Source organism: Callionymus lyra, chromosome 12, assembly GCF_982586985.1.
Source record: "Callionymus lyra chromosome 12, fCalLyr1.hap1.1, whole genome shotgun sequence".
NCBI lineage: Eukaryota > Metazoa > Chordata > Actinopteri > Syngnathiformes > Callionymidae > Callionymus > Callionymus lyra.
The window spans coordinates 17613580-17633726 of record NC_141829.1 but is presented as its reverse complement, the minus strand read 5'-3'; the positions used below and the strand labels follow the sequence as shown (position 1 = coordinate 17633726).

General features: G+C 44.5%; 2 protein-coding genes across 2 annotated transcripts; one reads left to right on the top strand and one right to left on the bottom strand.

Annotated features, from left to right (window-relative positions):
• Nucleotides 1-7837: 7837 nt before the first annotated feature.
• On the bottom strand, nucleotides 7838-10975 carry LOC148068505 (homeobox protein engrailed-1-B-like). The gene is made up of 2 exons (XM_087804824.1): nucleotides 10238-10975; nucleotides 7838-8539 (listed from the first exon to the last, which is right to left on the bottom strand). Exons 1-2 carry the CDS (start codon nucleotides 10680-10682, stop codon nucleotides 8223-8225), a joined length of 762 nt encoding a protein of 253 aa, XP_087660950.1. The 5' UTR covers nucleotides 10683-10975; the 3' UTR covers nucleotides 7838-8222.
• Nucleotides 10976-12833: 1858 nt separating this feature from the next.
• Nucleotides 12834-17930, top strand: marco (macrophage receptor with collagenous structure). The gene is made up of 13 exons (XM_087804817.1): nucleotides 12834-12983; nucleotides 13262-13360; nucleotides 14709-14875; nucleotides 14942-15053; nucleotides 15266-15319; nucleotides 15381-15461; nucleotides 15672-15698; nucleotides 15883-15942; nucleotides 16006-16050; nucleotides 16109-16180; nucleotides 16303-16365; nucleotides 16466-16630; nucleotides 17643-17930. The coding sequence occupies exons 1-13, from the start codon at nucleotides 12875-12877 to the stop codon at nucleotides 17771-17773; spliced, it is 1185 nt and encodes a 394-aa protein (XP_087660943.1). The 5' UTR covers nucleotides 12834-12874; the 3' UTR covers nucleotides 17774-17930.
• The last annotated feature ends 2217 nt before the right edge of the window (nucleotides 17931-20147 follow it).

Below are 20147 nucleotides of genomic sequence, written 5' to 3'. Positions count from 1 at the left end.
CTCTACAGTTAAGCAAGTGTCTTATTGTAGCAAGGGTTTTTTTTTACTTTCTAAAAATATTCATCGATGTCGGGAATTGCCATAAATCTCAGTGCGTCACCCAAAACACGAAATTCCGGTAGAAGAAAAACAACAAAATATTCATAAGAATATTTTCTTTTAATATTATTTATTATTAATACTTATATAATATTAGAATATAATATATTTTCCAGCAGCCTCACGTTCCTTATCGTTTAAGTAAGTGACCACCAGCCTGCTGGGAGTCAAGTGTGTGAGTGTGTGTCTGTGTGTGAAAAGCCAAGAGGCTGCTGGGTAATTTGTGTGTCCGTCATGCTGTTGCGCCTCACAAACACACAACACACAAAAAACATATACACACACTCTCACACACACTTACATTGCGCACACAGTGACAGGTGTTTCTGCAGCTTGTGCAGGTGTCTAGTGGTCAGTGGGTGTCAAAGGTCATGAAAGGTCTTCATGACAGCGAGACACCTGTTTTGTCTGTGGGGGTCCAGAGAGGTCAGCGGTGTCTTCTAAATGGTGCTGGAATGTGCGGGTGGGTTTGTAGTTGAGAAATGTGTGTATTTAGCCTTAAAACGTTCTCTGTTTATTGATTTTTTCTTTTCTCTCAGCACACACACACACACACACACAGACTTCGGACAACAACTTTTCATCCAGCGGTGATGAAGATGATGTCTCTTTCTGGATGGTGCTTGTGGGTCACGGGGGGTCATCGCTGTAAGAGGAACTCTGAGAAAGTTTCTGTGAGAAAGTCGGCGAGCGACTGATCAGCTACAGCATCCTAAATATAGTGTTTGCTGTACGGTGGGGTTCAGCCAGAGTGTTCATAAGGTCAGGGCCTCGGCTGGACCAGCAGTGTGTGTGGGCCAAGATGTTCACCTGTCAGACCGTCGGCAGGCGTTGTTCAGCATCTCTAAGCCAATGCAACTATGTTAGCATCTCCAGGGACCACTGAGAGACCATGAGCCACGTACAACTGAATTAAAAAAAGGAATTTTACCGCTTTAAAAACATTACATCCTGGTTTAAAAAAATTTATTGGGTCTTGAAAGTATTTCCCTTTTGGTATTCCTTTCATATATTAACATTTATTAGTGTTCCTTTATTTCAATAATAAGGGGCGTGACTTGACTGACAAGTGAGTGCGTATTAGCAGCCCTAGCCTCAAGCTTAATGGTCGCTCAATCATAATTCAGCCCATCCAAACTCCACCTCTTCAACAGTGAGTCTGGCTAAACTGGTACGACCGCGATTCCATTTTGGGTGTCCAAGCCTCGGCTTTAAAACTTGTAGACCCCTGAAACAGCAGATGCAGAATTTACATTTCTTATTTAGTCTATGCTGCGTTAGCCTTTCAGCCTGTTATAATATATATTTTAGCCTTTGAGGTTGTTAGCCTAGCCAATAAAAATAGAAATAACAGAAATACAAAGAACACCATGTTTCTGAAATGCATACCCAATTTAAACATTGTTGTGTACTATGAGCCTTTATCTATTCTAGTATTTGAGTCAGTTAGCATCTGGGTCTGGTTGCATCGACACCAGTTAGCCTTTATCTATATTAGCCTTTAAATCTGTTAGAGATTATTTCTGTTAGCATCAACATCTGTTAGCCTTTATCTATTTTAGAATTTAACTCTGTTAGTATCTATTTCTGTTAGCCTTTATCTATTTTAGAATTTAACTCTGTTAGTATCTATTTCTGTTAGCATCAACATCTATTAGCCTTTATCTATTTTAGCATTTACGCCTATTAGCATCTGCGTCTAGTAGCATCAACACCTGTTAGGCTATACCTGTATTAGCCTTTAGCTCTGTTAGCATCAATTTCTGTTAGAATCCACATCTGTTAGCCTTTATCTATTTTAGCATTTAGGTCTGTAAGCACCAACATCTGCTAGCCTTTATCTATTGTAGCTTTTAAGCCTGTTAGCATTTGCGTCTGGTAGCATCAACACCTGTTAGGCTTTACCTGTATTAGGCTTTAAGACTGTTAGCAGCATCATCTGTTAGCATCATCATCTGTGAGTGTTTATCTTTTATAGCCTTTAGGTCAGTTAGCATCTACTTCTGTTTCATGCTTGTCAAGTGTTTTTTTTTTTCTTTATCTTTTCTGTTACCTTTTAGTTTGTTTTTTACATCTGTTAATGCTTGAGCTTGCTAGCATCTATGTCTGTCAGTCTCTTGGCTTGTTAGTAGCTTCTCTTGTTAGCCTCTATGCTTGTAAGGTTCTTGTCACTTAGTAGCTGATAGTTGTCTGATAGTTGAAGTTTAGCCTCATCCTCCTTGTCTTTGTACGAGGCCTTGGATCATGTGACAAGCGTACCTGCTGATCTGATCACAGTTTTCTTTTATGTTAATGCTAATTCTTAAACGGGTGGAAGAGTGCCGCAGATAATCGGAGTCAAGCAACATGACCAAGTCACTGCTGCAGTCTCCTGGAACAAGGAGGATGTTCCTGTCCCAGGGAGCTCCCATTGGACCCCCTGCCACCACCCCAAACGTGCCCCCTTTCCTCCGACCATTCAGCCGTTTCTGCCGATATGGTTTAGCGGAGCGCCACATTAACACTTCTGGTGTCTATAATAGGCCAGCGTGGCGACCTCCCCCTCGTGTTGGTCATGAGAAAGGCAGCGAGGTGATTCCTAATCAAGATAGACGTTGATGCGATCTCGACATTACCAAAGTTGCGCTAAATATTCGTCATTATCGGGCGGCTGCAGCTCTTCCGCTTCTGTGATTGACAGCTGCATCCAGCTCAGTCTGGCGAGCAGCCAGCCTGCCGCGCATGGCCGACCACGGGGGCCCCCGGATCATGGCTGCCGGGGGCCTCAGGAGTGGTGGGGGGTGCAGACAGCCAACTGCACGTCCGGGGAAGCTGGCGATTGTCCGGGGTCAGCCAGAAGACTTGGGACAATAGAGGAAGCACGAGGATACCAAGGTCGTCTAGACATCAACGCTTCAGTGCCTGTGAGGCTGCGACCGCCGAACATCGCCGGACCAGAGCTGGTCCTGCTCCTCGGGTAGCAGCTGGGACAAGAGCATATCTCCTGCGCTGGCCTGTGTGGTCCGCATTGCTCCGAGTCTTTATCAAAATGATGGATACATAGTAGAAGCTCTGTGCACCAGAGAGCCTGAGCTGGGCTTCTAATGAACCTGCCTCATTCTCCTGGGGGTCTCGGGCCGTTTATTTTACCCCGCAGAGCCAGAGATGTCCTGAAAAGCTCTGGTATGTAGGATACGTCTGTGGCAGCGATTCGACTGATGTGATCCTTCTCCGCGAAACCCAGAGGAAGGCGACATCACTTCCTGTTTGGTCGCCCTTCTCTCGGGATAATTGTTGCACCTGAGTTCAGATGGTATCAGCACCCTGCAGGTATTGACATGGTGACCCGGCTCGCTGAGTCTCCCCTTCACCTCAAGAGAGAACATGGACGAACATCATTTATCACGCCGGAGCGTCTGCGCCTGTGATCCGCTCGTGTCGCGGAGACACCGGTCATCCATCAGAGCGCGTCACGTCCACTTATCTGATCAGGGTGATTGATGTGTTGTCAGGACACGGCGCCGAGCAGACCAGCAGAAAACACGAGCAACGTCTGAGCCGAAGACGGGTCCAGTTCAGGTCCATGGTCAGTGAAGCTCTGCTCTGAGTAACTCCCAGATCACAAAGGCTGCACACTCAGCTTCCTAACTCTTAGGGGGAGGTAGGATAGAAGGATGAAAGAAAGAACAGAATGATGTAAGCAGGGAAGAAAGGAAGATGGTAGGAAAGTAAGTGGGAAAGATATATATTTATTTATATTTATATATATTTTAATCACACTTTTTTTTTGCATTTTTGTGGGGTTGAGAGTTTAGTTTACAATGAAAGAAAAAAAAAATTGCATTATTTGAAATTAGATGAATAAAGAGATTGCTTTTGGATATATGAAAAAAAAATGTATATTTCAATTAAATTAAATAGTTGAAGTAAACAAAAAACATTAAATTGAATTATATTTCTAGAGTGTGAAAGAAGGAAAAAATATGATAGAAGGGGGTAAAGATGGAAGGAAAGAATAGAAAGGAAGAAAGGGAAAAAGGGAGGTCTTAAGGGAGTAAAGCAGGAAGGAGGGAAGATGGTAAAAAAGAAGGAAGGAGAAAAGAAAGGGAATCAGTAAGGATGGAGAAGAGGAGGAAGGATGGATGAGAAAACGGAGGAGGGGAAGTAGGCTGTAAGGAGGAAAATATGGAATAAAAGAAGATAGCAAAAAATGGAGGAAGGAAAGAGGGGGGGAGGGATAGGAAGAAAGGAGGGATAAAGGAGAGAAGAGAGAAAAATGTTCATAAATTGAAGAGTACATGTGTGTATGTGCGAGTGAGCTTGATTTGCTCGACTGTGTAGTAAATAATGAACATCTTGACTCTGGATCAGGTTGTGTGTGTGTGAAGTGTGAGTCATGGTGGGTGGTGCTGCGCAGTTGCTGGGGGAGACTCGACCCTTAGGGGGGTCAAAGGTTTATTAATGATCTGGTAAGTACTTGTTCAGAATAGAACCTTGACCCCTGACTCCCCTCCCCCCACCTGCTCCTGACGCACTCGCTTGTGTGTGTGCTTGCGTGCCTGTGTGTGCGCATATCGTAGTGACATCACAGGTTGGTGATGATGACATCATCAGGTACAGAGAGAATCTGGTTTTTCAGGTTTTGTTTTTTATTGTGGGGTCTTGATAAGGGTCAGAGTCCTCCGGGGTTGGCATTTCCCCCATGTAGACCGGATCCAGATTCCTCCAGATGAGCGCCACCTGCTTGGACGGGGTGGAATACGTTTCTGGTTCAGGACTAAAGGAGTGTGGACCGGGAACCAACTACCACATTCCATTGGGGGCCAACTACACCTTCAGGTGCTCAGGGGTGATGCAGACCTGCTGGACCTGCTCAGGTGGATCCATCCTCTCAAGCTCTCTGGTGAGCTGCGCCGTCCGAACCTTCTCGTCCTTCAGCAGGGCGTTCTGCTCCTCCAGTTCTCTCCGGACGCCCTCGTACTTCCTCACAAGTCTCTTGACAGCGAGTTCCGCCGCCACAGGGTTCTGGTACTTCTCCTCGTTGTATGTCAGAAGGGTCCGGATTAGCCACTTGTCTTGTTTTTTCCTCTTCTCGTTGGAGCTCATTTCGCTCTTCAGCGCCTCCCGATAGTGACCGGCCTCCTTCTCCACCGTCCTGCACCAGTCGGTCAGGCTCTGGTGTGTGTTCTTGAGACGTTGGAGCTCCTGGGTGAGGGTGCTGGTCATCTTCTGGTAGGACCACAGATCTTTGTGAAGTTGAGCCTGCAGGGGAATGTGAGTGTCGATCTGGTCTCTCAAGACCTGGACCTCTCTGCGGAGGATCTTCTGCTTCTGTAGGATCTTCTTGAGGGCCAGGGTGCTGGTCACAGCTTTCCTGTGGTGCCGGACCATGTTGGTCTCCAGGGACTGGATCAGCTTTTCGTCCTCCAGGCGCTTCTGCTGCAGACTCTGGAACTGCTGCATTAGTGACTGTCTCGTGGACCTTCTCTGCTGGACCGCCAGCTCTAACCGGCTACAGAGTTGCATGTTGTAGTCTCTCATCTCGCCCAGGTCCAACACCATAGTCTTGTTTGAGTGGGTAAGGATCTCCAGCTCTTTCATGAGGTTGAGCGTCATGGTGACTTGCTTCTGAAGAGCCGACTTGAGTCTACAGATGTCGTCGTCCTGTCCCTGGACGTCAGAGTCCCCCTGACCTTTGACCTGGGGCGCCTCCTCTGGCCCATCCATTCCCCCAAGTCTGTGTCCCCGTCGATCAGGTGGTCTGGTCACTGTAAGAGGTCCTCGTGGGGGATGTTTCCTCCAGACCTGCTGCGACATATATAGAGTTCTATGCTTTCAAGACCGCCATGACATCACCAAGCTCCAGAGGAGGTCATCTGATGATGTCATATTACCGCTTCTTCACTCATGGACTTAAGTTCTGAAACCAGTCTTCTTTGATTGCCCTACAGCGCAGGATCAGTTGGAGGTCCAGATGATCTTTCCTGGTCTGGACCTGCACAGATTCTCGTTCACCTCTGAAGCCGCGGGACTTCCGGTTGGTGACGTTGATTTCCCTCAACTTTTCCATCGTATGTCAACAAGTTTTTCGCTGAAGAACCCCCACCATGGACTATCCCTGGTGCTGGTCCTCTTGGTTTTCTGCCCCCCCTTTAGTGAGGCTACCGTGCCGGAAACTCACTTTTAAGCTTCTATACCTGCCCCTTCATCATCACCTTTGATTCCCTTTACAGTTGAGACCCCTGATGATGATGTCATCCGGCGAACGGTTGGCCCTGCCTACATCCTGTTCTGTGGCGACAACGCTCGGGTTGTGGGTTTGACACTTCTGATCCAGCCGTACCCGCGGCACGTCCTGACTCGCTAGCTGGCTGCTAACGCGGCTCCGCCCACCACAACACTCACCTGAGGGATGGAACATTCCTGCACCGTCACTCACCACCAGACCCACGTCTCAATTCACCACTTTACCTGCAATGACCATCACCACCAGAAGTCCTTGACCCCCCCGCCCCTATAAGCACTTGACCTCTGAGCACACACATTTGGACGGAAATGCACACACATTGAGGCACACGCACAGATTACCCACACTTCACCATGAAGATGTGGTGTGTGTTTGTGTTTATGTGTGTGTGTTTATGTGTGTGGATAAGTCTGTGAGTGTGTGTACTGGCCTTTATCTCAGCACCAGCTAAAGGTCGATCCATCAGTTGGTTTCTTTAACATTTATCTGACGCAGGAAACTTCGGCAGGTGTTTTATTGTGCGTCTGTGTGTACTTTCAATCAGCAAAGGGAAGACAACATGCGGCAACTATCAGCCGGCCTCAGGTTGTGTGGTTTGTCGTGTTAGCTTCTGACCTCTGTTAACAAGATGCTCATCACGTGAACTAGCAAACCTGATCATACCTTTTTTGCCATTTCCATTGAAATATACACACATACTCACACATCACACACTACACTAATAGATCTCTCTAGCACGGATACACACACAGTCACTTACACATTATGTTACAAAAACACACACTATCTCTCACACCTTTTAAACACAATCTCTAACACACAGAAACTAATAGACAAAGTCACTCACACACGCTATTAAAAAACACACTATCTATCTCATACACTCACTCTCTCACAGATACACACACGTTCAGAGACACACCTTACACACACACACACACACTAATAGACACATTATCTCTCACACACAAACATTCACTAACAAACTTTATTACAAAAACCTCACACCTCACATACTCTAATTCACTTATTATCTCTCCCTGTCTCTCTCTCTCTCTCACACACACACACACACACACACACACCTCACATATTCTTATTCACTTATTATCTCTCCCTGTCTCTCTCTCTCTCACACACACACACAAACACATTCACTAACAAACTTTATTACAAAAACGTACCTCACACCTCACATACTCTAATTCACTCATTATCTCTCGCTCACACGCACAAACACACACACACACACACACACATTCACTAACAAACTACACAAAAACGTACACACTCACTATCTCACACCTCACATACTCTAATTCACTTATTATCTCTCCCTGTCTCTCTCTCTCTCTCACACACACACACACATTCACTAACAAACTTTATACAAAAACGTACACACTCACCATCTCACACCTCACATACTCTAATTCACTTATTATCTCGCCCTCTCTCTCTCTTACACACACACAAAGAGAATCAGAATGGTAACATATTTAGTTTATTTTTTTTAATATAAAATGTTCATTTGAAAAATTGTACAAATGTACATAATAATCCACGTGAGGGTGTTTGCATGAGTGCGTAAAAATGTGACGAACAGTTGAAAACAGAAAGGAAAAATAATTTAAGTTCTTCAGTAACTTATGGCTTCGTTGTTTTAGCTCATTAAATACGCGTGGTTGGTTATTTTTATTCTTCGACAAAACAACAACAAATAACAAAGAACGGCGAGCGTGTGTAGAAAAGTTCTGACGCGCGCGCGGGTTCAACTGAATTATTGCGGGGTTTTGGTCCAGGTCCATGTGCAGCGGCACCCGCGACTGAGGTTCTGGTTCCGGTACCATCTTTGGTTTTGGCGACGTTTTTTTTTCCACTGACGTGCGCGCCCGTGTCAATCGCTGTCGTGCGCCTCGTGCACGGTGGTGGTAGAGTGGTTGTACAGGCCCTGCGCCATCAGCTGCAGCGCCAGGCCGTTCTTCAGGCCGCTCGCCTTCTTGATCTTGGCCCGTTTGTTCTGGAACCAGATCTTGATCTGGGACTCGTTCAGGTCCAGTTCCCGGGCCAGCACCTGACGCCGCTGCTCCGTGATGTACCGGTTCGCCTGGAATTCCGTCTTGAGTCGCTGCAGCTGCTCGGCGGTGAAGGCGGTTCGAGGCCGCTTGTCCTCGCGGGACACTTTGGACTTCTTCAGTTTCCGGGTCCTTGGACCTGCAGTAGAGCGGAGAGTCGAATGGAACATGAATATTCAGCGTCTCGTTTGGACGGTGTCAATCAAAGATGAGAAACAACACTCTGAAGTCACAGCTTCATCTGGACCGTGTCGGTTCTGAGTCGCAAAAAAAAATTCTTTATCACCTAAATTGTCTATTTACTGTTGTGTTATTGTTGTGTTATCAGGTCAGTGTTATTGAAAAATATATATATTAAAAGACGAATAAACAACAACAAGATGAATTTACACATTTTAGTTTTGTTTGTGTGAAGTTTCATCGATTTATTTTTTTTCGAGTGTTATTTATATTATTTTCTGTATTCATTCTGAAAAAAACGCGGCGTCTATGTTGATCTCTGTGTTTGTTTATTAGTTTAATTTAATTTTTTTTCTCCCTTTTATAAAAAGAAACTTTCTGCGTTTAGCTGTTTAACTTTGTTGTACGCCCGAATGATCGATTAGTTCTGATCGGATGTTGTTGACGGCGGCTCCGACCTTTTGTATTTATCATTTTGCGTTTGCCCTGTCAGGTGCTCTGATTTATCTATTAATCTTAATAATAATGTGTTGATAATGTTCAAACAACAAAAATGATGATAATAATGAAAATAATAACAATACTAATCATTTAAAAAATCTTCGAATACTCATTCACGTTTGTAATCTTGATAAACTATATAAATCTCTTTCGCTTATGCAGAAGTCAGTAAATAATTGAAACTATTATTTTAAACTAAAATATTTTAGTTTACTATTTATTCTTTTGTGACGATAAACACAACGGTGCTGATAATATAAAATAATACTTTATCGTTCAACAGTGGGGATATTTGTGTTGTTACACCAGCATAATTACAGTAAAAAAAAAAGATTAAACGTACAGTGAACTTATTAAAAATAGATCTAATAAATAAATAAACCATAGTAATTATGATTATTTTGGTTATTATTATTGTTATTATAATTACTGTACTTTAGTTAAGTGAGGGGGAGTAAAAACACTAATTAAAACGTAATATGTTTATAACGTGTAACATTCATGTTATTATGTTGTTGTATGATGCGACAAATCAATTAATTATTGTTCCTTAAAAGCCATTTAAACACAATTCGTGTTAGAACTATACGAAGATCACATTTATCTTTATTATTTGAGTGATCGTTATTATATTACCATTACTCTATCTATCTAATTTTGTTATTATTTCATAGTTTTTGATGTATAACGAATGGGTTATTTTTTTGATATCGCTTATTTTCTGTCTTATTTTTTTTATTATTTTTTATTTATTATATTTTATTCTGTACTGCCACCACAACAAAAAATCACTACGTTGTTTATACAACGCAATGAAAGTTTCTGATTAAATTTTTTTTTGTGGATCATTATTATTATTGTGATTGTTATTAGAATGCTCGTTATTATAGTATCATTATCATGAAAGAGTTATTATTATTACATTAACGTTAAAGTAATGATAGTTGTTTTCATTATTATAATGATACATTGTGTCGTAAAATTGAAGATAAAGTATCATCCCGTGTTTGCGGTCTTGTTTAAATGTCGCGTTGATTCTAAGTCCATTTTATTTTGAGAACAAAAAAATGTGATCGTGAAGTTTAATTCAGATCTCTCTCCAGAACGGTGCTGGGTTTTGTTCCAGTCCGGCGTTTTCGGTGTCGGTTCTTCTTACCAGATGACGGTCGGTCAGAATACCGGGTGCAGTAGACCCAGGCGGGCCACAGTAGCGGCTGGTTGTCTTGGGTGGCTGCCGTTGTGCCCTTCAGCACCACCAGCGAGGAGTTCTCCGACCCGCCGTTGATCTCCTCGGGCTTCAGCCCGTCCGCCGCCGAGCTGCTCCTGCGAGGCCGCGGTGAGGAGGACGAGGACGAACTGTCGCTGCTGGAGTCCGGGCCCGGTGTGCCGGGCGGGTCGGCGGACTCGTCCCGCTCCCGGCTGGACGTGTGCGCCCGCGGAACCAGCTCCTTCCTGCAGCCAAAGTCCGGCCTGAGAATGTTGTCGATGAAGAAGTTGGTGGTTCGGTGGTTCAGTTGGGCCGGGGCCCGGGAGGCCGAACTGGCCAAACCCGGGGAGATGCTGTCCGGCTCGCTGCTGTCCGAGTCCCGCTGGTCCTCCATGACTGCGACCAGAACCAGAGGAAGAGACTAGAACATCCTGAGCCACTGGACCGAACTCTGCTGCTCGCTGACGATCCGTCCAGAACTGAGCGAGAGTCAAAATGGACTGAAGAGAGACCAGAAAACACACTCACACACACGCACGTACACAGACACTCGTTCACACACACACACACACAAGGCACACATACATAAACAACACAACACACACAAACGCACACATACAGACACCCCCTCTTTCTCTCACACACACACACACTCACAGACCAACACACTTATGGACATCCGCACACACACATTCACGCGTACACACACAGACGCCCATCAATGAACCTGCTGCAGCATGGACCAATCAGAAGCATCTACACTTGTAGATCCATTCACGACGTCCAATAAAAGGAGGGACGAACGATTATTACACACACACGCACACACTCGGTGCTCGACGGGATAATTGATCACGTAATTAGTGTTCAGCTGACGTCAGTCCGTGATGGAGCGTCGCTTGTCAGTGTGAAGCGGCCAAACTCTTTATCATCACGCATGAGCAGATGCAAATAAATGGACGCACACTTACCAGAACATGCCCGTTGTGACGTCACTATCTAGTTCATCGTCAACTCTCCATCCAGCTTTAATCTGTGTGTGTGTGTATGTGTGCAGTTAATAAGTTGTACAGTCCTCCTTTAGTTTTTAAAATATTGTTAAACACACACACACATTAATTTATTCGAATTAATCACTATTTTGTGTGATTTCTGTCATTTTATCTTTTGAGTTGAGTCAAGAAAAAACGAAATGGCTTTCAGGTGTGAAGGCTCAATTTATTCACAATGCCATGCTGACATCTAGCGGACAGACTGATAATGACAGTTGCAGAGTCATTGAGGCGTGACGTCATCTCACCCTGCGTTCATGGCGGCCCGGATAGGTATCGACCTATTGAACTTCCAGTCTTGGGTCACTCCCGTGGAGTGGAGGACCGACCTCCATCAGACCACAAGCACCGTGACCTGGACCAGAACCAAACCTTAGAGTGGAGGTCGGTCCTCCACTCTGTTGCTTGTGGTCCGAATGGAGGTTTTGGAGGAAAGAGAAGTGAGAGTGAGGAAGAGGAAGTGAGAGTGTCTCATGACTCTGGGACTGCGTATAGAAAAATGTAAATGCTGAATCACCAGAGACTAACTTGATCTGCTGAGCCACCGGACTTTTGGACTCGGACCCCACCCTAAGAGTCACTTGACCACCAAAACTCCTGTTCGACCTCAGACTTAAGTTCCTATTGATGTGACCCCAGTTGATGAAGATGAAGATGATAATTATGATTTAGACGATGGTGATGATAATGATGATGATAATGATGATGATAATGATGATGAAAATGAAGATGAAGATGAAGAGGAAGAGGAAGAGGAAGAGGATGAGGATGAGGATGAGGATGAGGATGAAGATGAAGATGAAGATGAAGATGAAATGAGGATGAAGATGAAGATGAGGATGAGGATGAGGATGAGGATGAGGATGAGGATGATGGTGATGATGATGATGATGATGATGATGATGATAATGATAATGAAGAGGAAGAGGAAGAGGATGAGGATGAGGATGAGGATGAAGATGAAGATGAAGATGAAGATGAGGATGAAGATGATGATGAGGATGAGGATGAGGATGAAGATGAAGATGAAGATGAAGATGAGGATGAGGATGAGGTTGAGGATGATGAAGATGAAGATGAGGATGAAGATGAAGATGAAGATGAAGATGAAGATGATGATGAAGATGAAGATGAAGATGAAGATGAAGATGTAGATGATGCTGATGCTGATGATTATGATGAACTGCATATATTCTTTCTAAAATAAAAATACAACAAAGAGGTTAAAGCTTTTCAAGAATTTCTTAGAAAAGATACATTTGATTAAAAATTCTGGAAATAGTAAAACAAAGATAATATACTGTATATATATATATATTTGGCAACATGTATGCAGTGATATTAGATATTATGTTGCAGATGGTGATAAAAGAGGGAAAACCATAATTGTTCTAATGACCTTAAGTAAGAAGATTGAACTAACTCTTACGTCCCTTGTTGACAACTACTTCAGTTCCTGTTCTTGAAATCCGCTGATTTTGTCTTTTTCTCCGAGTATAAAAGCGTGCGGCATCAGGAAGTAGACTTGGACGCTATGGCGAGTATCCTTGACCAGGACCAAGACCGGTCCAGCTCCACTCACACCAACCCTCTGTTTGACCTCTCCATGAACCACGGCGAAATGTACAGCTTCCATACTGACGGTAAGTTTCCTCCAGGTACTCCAGTCCTCTCTTTATTATTATTTTTTTTTGGGGGGGGGGGGGGGGGGGTCTGTTGTGAATTTGAGATTCCTATGAGTCTTATATTTTGTAAAAGGTGTTTTCATAAATTACTGTCATTTGTAAACACATCAAATAAACAGATGTAGTTCAGACGTTAGGCAGGAGGTGGCAGCAGAGCTCGGAGTTTGGACAGGACGAGACGAATTTGGTCATCGATATTTTCCCAGCTTGCCTCACTGCTCCTTCTTCGTCTGCAGACCTTAAACCTGCCAGAACCAGAAGTCCCTGGTGTCTCCGCCTGTTAGTCATCTACCTGCTGATGCAGATGGCGCTCAACGCCTTCCTGCTCTACAAAGGTTCACACCTGCCCTCATGTCTGTCCCTGCTTGAGTCCGTCCTCACAGCTGTTTTAATGTCTGTCCTCAAATTTGTTCTTATGGCTGTCCTCACATCTGTTATTTATAATTTCTCATAACTGTCCTTTAGTCTGTCCTCACATCTGTTTTTGTCTGTCCTCACATCTGTTATTTATAATTTCTCATAACTGTCCTTTAGTCTGTCCTCACATCTGTTTTTGTCTGTCCTCACATCTGTTATTTATAATTTCTCATAACTGTCCTTTAGTCTGTCCTCACATCTGTTTTTGTCTGTCCTCACATCTGTTATTTATAATTTCTCATAACTGTCCTTTAGTCTGTCCTCACATCTGTTTTTGTCTGTCCTCACATCTGTTATTTATAATTTCTCATAACTGTCCTTTAGTCTGTCCTCACATCTGTTTTTGTCTGTCCTCACATCTGTTATTTATAATTTCTCATAACTGTCCTTTAGTCTGTCCTCACATCTGTTTTTGTCTGTCCTCACATCTGTTATTTATAATTTCTCATAACTGTCCTTTAGTCTGTCCTCACATCTGTTTTTTTCTGTCTTCACATCTGTTTTTGTCTGTCCTCACAGCTGTTCTTATGTCTGTCCTCAGATGTGTCCTTAGGGCTGTCCTCACATCTGTCCTCATGTCATCTATCCAACATATCTCATATTCTGTCCTCATATCTGTTCTAACGTGTGTCTTCACATCAGTCTTCTTGTCTGTCCTCAGATCTTTCCTCATGTTTGTCCTCACATCTGTACTCGTATCTGTTGTCGTATCTGTTCTTACGCCTGTCCTCATATTTTTCGTCAAATCTGTTCTTACGTCTCTCATGTTTGTCCCTTTTGTCTGTCTTCCCATTGGTTCTTACTTCTGTTCCTTATGTTTGTCCTCACATCTTTCCGCATGTCTGTCCTCTAATCTGTTTACATGTTTGACCTCACATCTGTTCTAATATATGACATCCATCCTCAAATCTTTCATTACATTTGTCCTCACGTCTGTCCTCCGCTGTCCTCAGGTACATCCTCATCTTTTTCTTCACGTCCAATCTCACTTTTACCATTATGTTTTTCCTGACATCATGTCTGTCCCCATGTCCTCCTTGCCGTGTCTAGCTCACATCTGTCGTCACATCTGTTCTTAAGTCTGTCTTCACTTATGTCCTTAGATATGTCCTCATGTTGGTTCTCACATCTGTCCCCATGTATTTCAGTTCCGTCTGTCCTTATATTTGTCCTCGCATCTTGTCTGTTGTCATGTCCATACACGCATCTGTCCTCACATCTATTCTCATGTATCTCTGGTTCGTAACCTTGTCTACTTTGGTCCAGTTTTCACGTTGGAGTCTTCGCTGTATGAACCCAAGACGGGGAAATTGACGTCCTCCAATGAGATTCCTCTTCCAGACCAAGGGGGCGGAGACCTTCAGGTTCTGGTCCACAACAACACAGAGGAGACCAGAACCTTGAAGGGCCGTCTGTGGACCCTGGAGAACCAGGTCCAAAATACTGTCTCTGTTTCCATTTGAAGTCTTACTTATGCTCACGCATCACCATGACAACAGGTGGACAGTGTGTACGGAGCTCAGCTGACCCAGCTGAGGAACAACATTAACCTTCTCAACAGCTCCACCAACAGTCTGGAGAGCAAAGTCACATCCATCAGCCTCAAACCAGGTGAGGTTGAGGGTCCTTCAACCGAACACCAACGAGATGCGATAAGCAATGTGTTGAGATTTAAAACGACAATAGATGTGACCTGCTATCGCAACATCTGCAGTGACATCAGGGACTCCAGTGTTGCTCATTAATATTGAGAGGAGCGCATGAGAGAGCGAGAGGCATCTCACTTTCTCCATATGAATGATAATGAGTATTTGTGTCTTCAGGACCTCTGGGACCACCTGGGCTAAACGGCCTTCCTGGAGAGCCCGGACTAAAAGGTGATTGACAGCTCTTGAAGAAGAGATTTTTACCAACACAAGACTATCTGTGCCCCCTCAGGAGACCCCGGATCGACTGGACCATCAGGGCCAAAGGGAGACTCGGGAGTCAAGGGAGAAGCAGGAGAGCCGGGTCCCGCTGGTGAGTCTGGCGCTGGTTCTTGTTCTATGCCGACGAGTTTCTTTGCAGAGTTGAAGGTCAAGTGACAAGTTGTTGTCCAGCTCAGAAACACTGCTGGTTGACAACACAAATGTTTCTGACATGTCCAAAACTTCCCACGTGATTGACAGTTCTTCAAAAACACTCTGTTTTAACTTGACGATGACTGACAGCTCTTAACTTTTCTTCCAGGCCCACAAGGACCCGTCGGAGCGCAGGGTGAGTGCTTCTGTGTGTGTGCGTGACTTCTGCTTTCAATTCAATGTAAACAGAAAGTTCTTACTTTACATGTTGTTGTTTTTTATGATTATTTAGCAGATTCACTTCCTCTTCTTGTGTGTGTGTGTGTGTGTGTATCTTTATTTGAGTGTGTTTGTTGATGCTTGTGTGTCTGTGTGTTCAGGATCCAAGGGAGCCTCAGGAGCAGACATCTCTGGGTCTAAGGGAGAGCCTGGAGCTGCAGGTGATGTCATATCAGGTGAAGTGGTTTCTAGTGCGGGGCTGATGGACTTTTGTGTGGTTTCAGGGCCTGCCGGGGCCAAAGGGGATCCGGGTGCGACCGGTATTTCAGGTACCTACAGGGCCACCATGTGTGATCTGCTGTCATGGTGACTGTTGTGTTCTTGCAGGACCACCTGGACCTGCAGGCTTGAAGGGAGAGAAAGGTGACGGTGGACAAGTAGGACCAGCGGGTCCGGCGGGTCAGTACAGTTGCAATGATGTGACTAAATGATGACCTTTGAACTCCTAAGTCCAGTGTTCTGGAGTGCCAGGACTGTGTCGAGACTAAGGCTCTGAGGTCATTTTTCTGCTCTGTCCTCAGGACCAGCTGGACCACAAGGAGAACCTGGAGCACCGGGCGCCAAAGGAGAAATGGCGAGCAAAGGTAAGAGCTGCTACTACTTTCCACGACTTCTTCTACTAATACTGCTTCTAAGATTACTCTATCAACCAGTAATACTATTTATTTGACTCATAATCTTCAGATCAAGTGCGTTTGGTTCCTGGACCGAATCGGGGTCGTGTGGAGGTTCTACACGACCGAGAGTGGGGGACTGTGTGTGACGACAACTTTGACCTTATGGATGGAAAAGTGATCTGTGGGATGTTGGGATTCACCTCAGCCACTGACGTGTTCATCGCTGAAGCAGGTACCCCAGCTCAGAAGGCACTCCAGTCGTTCATGTCACTCAGAATAGTTAGTCATACTATTTACTCCAGTCAAGTGTCCAGGGATGTCAAAGTCAAATACATCAGAGGGCCAGAAAAAAAACTTGGTTACAAGCCGTGGGCCAGACTGGTTCAATTTATTAAAACATTAAAATGATTGCGCATAACATATTGAAGGATTACCAAGAACAGTGTACCGTATATCATTTAATGATTAAATGAATAATCCAATATTTTTGATGATTAATGAAGCCGAGGCCCTCTGTTGCAATGAGTTTGCATGCAACAGTTGCATTATGGGGAATGGAGTATTGGTGTGTGCAAAGCCAACAGGCGGCTAATCTAACTCTATTCTAGTCTCTCTAGACACGATAGTCACTTACTAGAAACGATAGTCACTTACTCTAGTCATGCTAGTCACTCACTCTATTCTAGTCTCTCTAGACACGATAGTCACTTACTCTAGTCATGCTAGTCACTCACTCTATTCTAGTCTCTCTAGACACGATACTCACTTACTCTAGTCATGCTAGTCACTCACTCTATTCTAGTCTCTCTAGACACGATAGTCACTTACTCTAGTCATGCTAGTCACTCACTCTATTCTAGTCTCTCTAGACACGATAATCACTTTCTCTAGTCATGCTAGTCACTCACTCTATTCTACTCTCTCTAGCCACTCTAGTCACTCTCTGTTGTAACTCAAATCGCACAGACTAGTCACTCATTCTAGTTACTTACTCTAGCCACTCTAGTCGTGAAGTCTAGTCACTCTCGACATGCTTTCTAGTCACTCTAGTTACACCAGTCCTTTACCCTAGTTATACTGGAGTCACTTTCATCACTGTGTCCACTCTAGGCTCTCATTCTAGGTACTTACTCTGGCCACTCTATTAACTTTAGTTGGTTTTAGTCACTTACTCGAGTCACTCACTCAAGTTACTCAAGTCTCATACTTTGGTCACTCACTCTAGTTACTGTGGTCTCTGGCAGGTTCAGGTCAGATCTGGTTGGATGACCTTCGGTGTTTGGGGAAGGAGGCCGACATCTTCTCCTGCACGCATAACGGCTACGGAATCCACAACTGCAAACACAGCGAGGACGCTGGTGTGCAGTGTGGGTGACCACACACTAGAGGGAGCTGATGAATTAGGAAGGTTCTCAAAATTAAAAATTGTGACAATGATGAAGATAATGTTTAAATGTAAATTGTCTTCTCCAAACAAATATGTTTGTTTATTTGCCTGGTTGATACGTGAATACATTTGCTTTAAAAAATAACTATTACTTACTTATTAACACTATTACACACTCAGAAACACACAAAACTCACACAATATACTGCTACAGTTGTTGTGCTGTCGGAGGAATACGGAGTACCCAGAGGAGAAAGGGCAGAGACAGGACAAGTGAGACAGCGAGTCCACACCATGTGTGTCTTCATCACATAGACAGGGGGTAAAGGAGGGAGGGTGGTCGACGATAAGTGTCAGTCAGTGTCAATCCGAGTTTAAATATAATATGAGGATGACGAGCTGGACGCAGCTGCACTGCTGAAGGGATGAGTGTGCGTCTGTGTGTGCCTGTGGGATTCTGTTAGTGTGTGTCTATGCCTATGGGAGTGTTGCTAGTGTGTGTGTGTGTCTGTGTGACTGTGCATGTATGTGTGTCACACGACTGATGCCACTGACTAGAGAGTGACTTCAGCTGGTTCGCAGCTGCTGGCGTCGGAATGGTCACTTCTGCTGACCGCTGCGACTGTCTTGGTGTTGATGTGACCCTGCAGCTGTCTTTACGTGTGAGTGCATAGGTGTCTTTTCTCCGCTGCTCTGCTCTGAGTCACAAGAAGACAACAGAGCTGTAAGTGAGGACTTTGATGTCACCGAACAGACAACGAACAAACGGTGTGTGTGGTGCTGGCACAGGCGGCTTATGGAGAGGAGGGTGGTAGGAAGTGACATCGGGACCGATGGGTGTCGTTTTGCGTTCAGTCTCGTCAAACATTAGGGCAGCAACTAACGGATGAACCGTACGTCCCCCCAGAGGGAATCCCGGCCCCATTTATGGGCCTTATCAGGTCCGGTTCTCGCCAACTGGTCATTTTTTTCCTGCCGCTCCATCGTTTCTTGTACAGGCGCCAGTGTCATCAGTCATCACCCTCTTCATCTGCAACAATCAGTCGTCTGCGTGACCTGCAGAGGTCGTATGTTTGAGTTTTTCATGAGTCTTTGTGTGTATAAGAGAAGAAAAGATTTCGTCCAACAGTAGGGACATTTGTAACAGCTTGAAGTTTACGTTAAAAGAAAAGTATAATACATACATTGTGGATCAAACATACAAGCAAAAAATTAAAAAAAGTACACTAAAATCATAAAAAATTAAATGAGTATATGCATGTGTATGTATGCAATACACTCACAGTAGTGTGTACGATAATTCCAGAGGAAAAAAGGTGAAACGTCATACATATGAGATTAAACATACAGTTCACACATTTAAAAATAACAAATAATAAGACCATAAAATAAATCATAATGATACAATTTATATATGCATGTGTACGTATGAAGATGTGTTTATATGTGTGTTTTTTTGTGTGTGTGTGTATTTTTGAGAGTTTGAATGTGTGTTTTTATGTTAATAATCTCATGAATAATAATAAGTGTAACATCCTGGAGGAAGCAACGGACTTGTTGACCTCCCCACGCCGCCTTGCCGTGTGGTGGCTCGCTCTGACTCGCAGTATGGACCCCGGGCTCTCCCGTTGACCCACCGGACTCTTGGCCCCTTGCTTGAAGCGCAGTCACACTCTGACACTGATGTCACGAGATGTCAAAGGTCACCTGGAGACCCGTCTGCCCTCGTTAGGTGAGGTCCACCTCCAGTCTAGTCCAAGAAGTGATGTCTGCAGCTATAGCTCAACAACTGCTTTGTCTGTGGAGGCTAATGTTGAGGTTGCCATGGTCGCCGGCGCCTGCCCTGAGACGAGGCATCGTGAAGTGTTTGTATACAATAAACTCTCTGGACTCTCACGTCAGATAAACTTAGCGTCTCTGCCAGGCCACGCCGTCGGCTGCGTCCGCCCTCCACGTTCGTTCCCCAGAAAAGACGGCGAGCGTCTTGACGTTTTATTTGTGTCGAGACGACTCAGGTGTCAATCACGCGCCGTGGACCCGCCTGTCGCAGAAACAAGCAAATTTATTGTTGGAGGTAAAATCCTGGCGACTTCAATCTCATTGCGGCGGTGAAGACGAAAGCCTGAAATCACTGACACAGACCTGAAGAAAAATAAATCCAATCTGTGTACCATCTGGAAGAATGCTGAAGAGTCTAGTCCTTAAGCTGGACCTGCACCTTCATTCTCTCTCACTCTTTGTCTGGCTATTATTCAGGGGACACCCTGGAAATATTAACAGTCAACACACACTGTTTATACTAGTTCACTTCTGATTAAGTGAAAGTGTTTTATGATGACCAGTGTGTATCCATGTTGGCCTG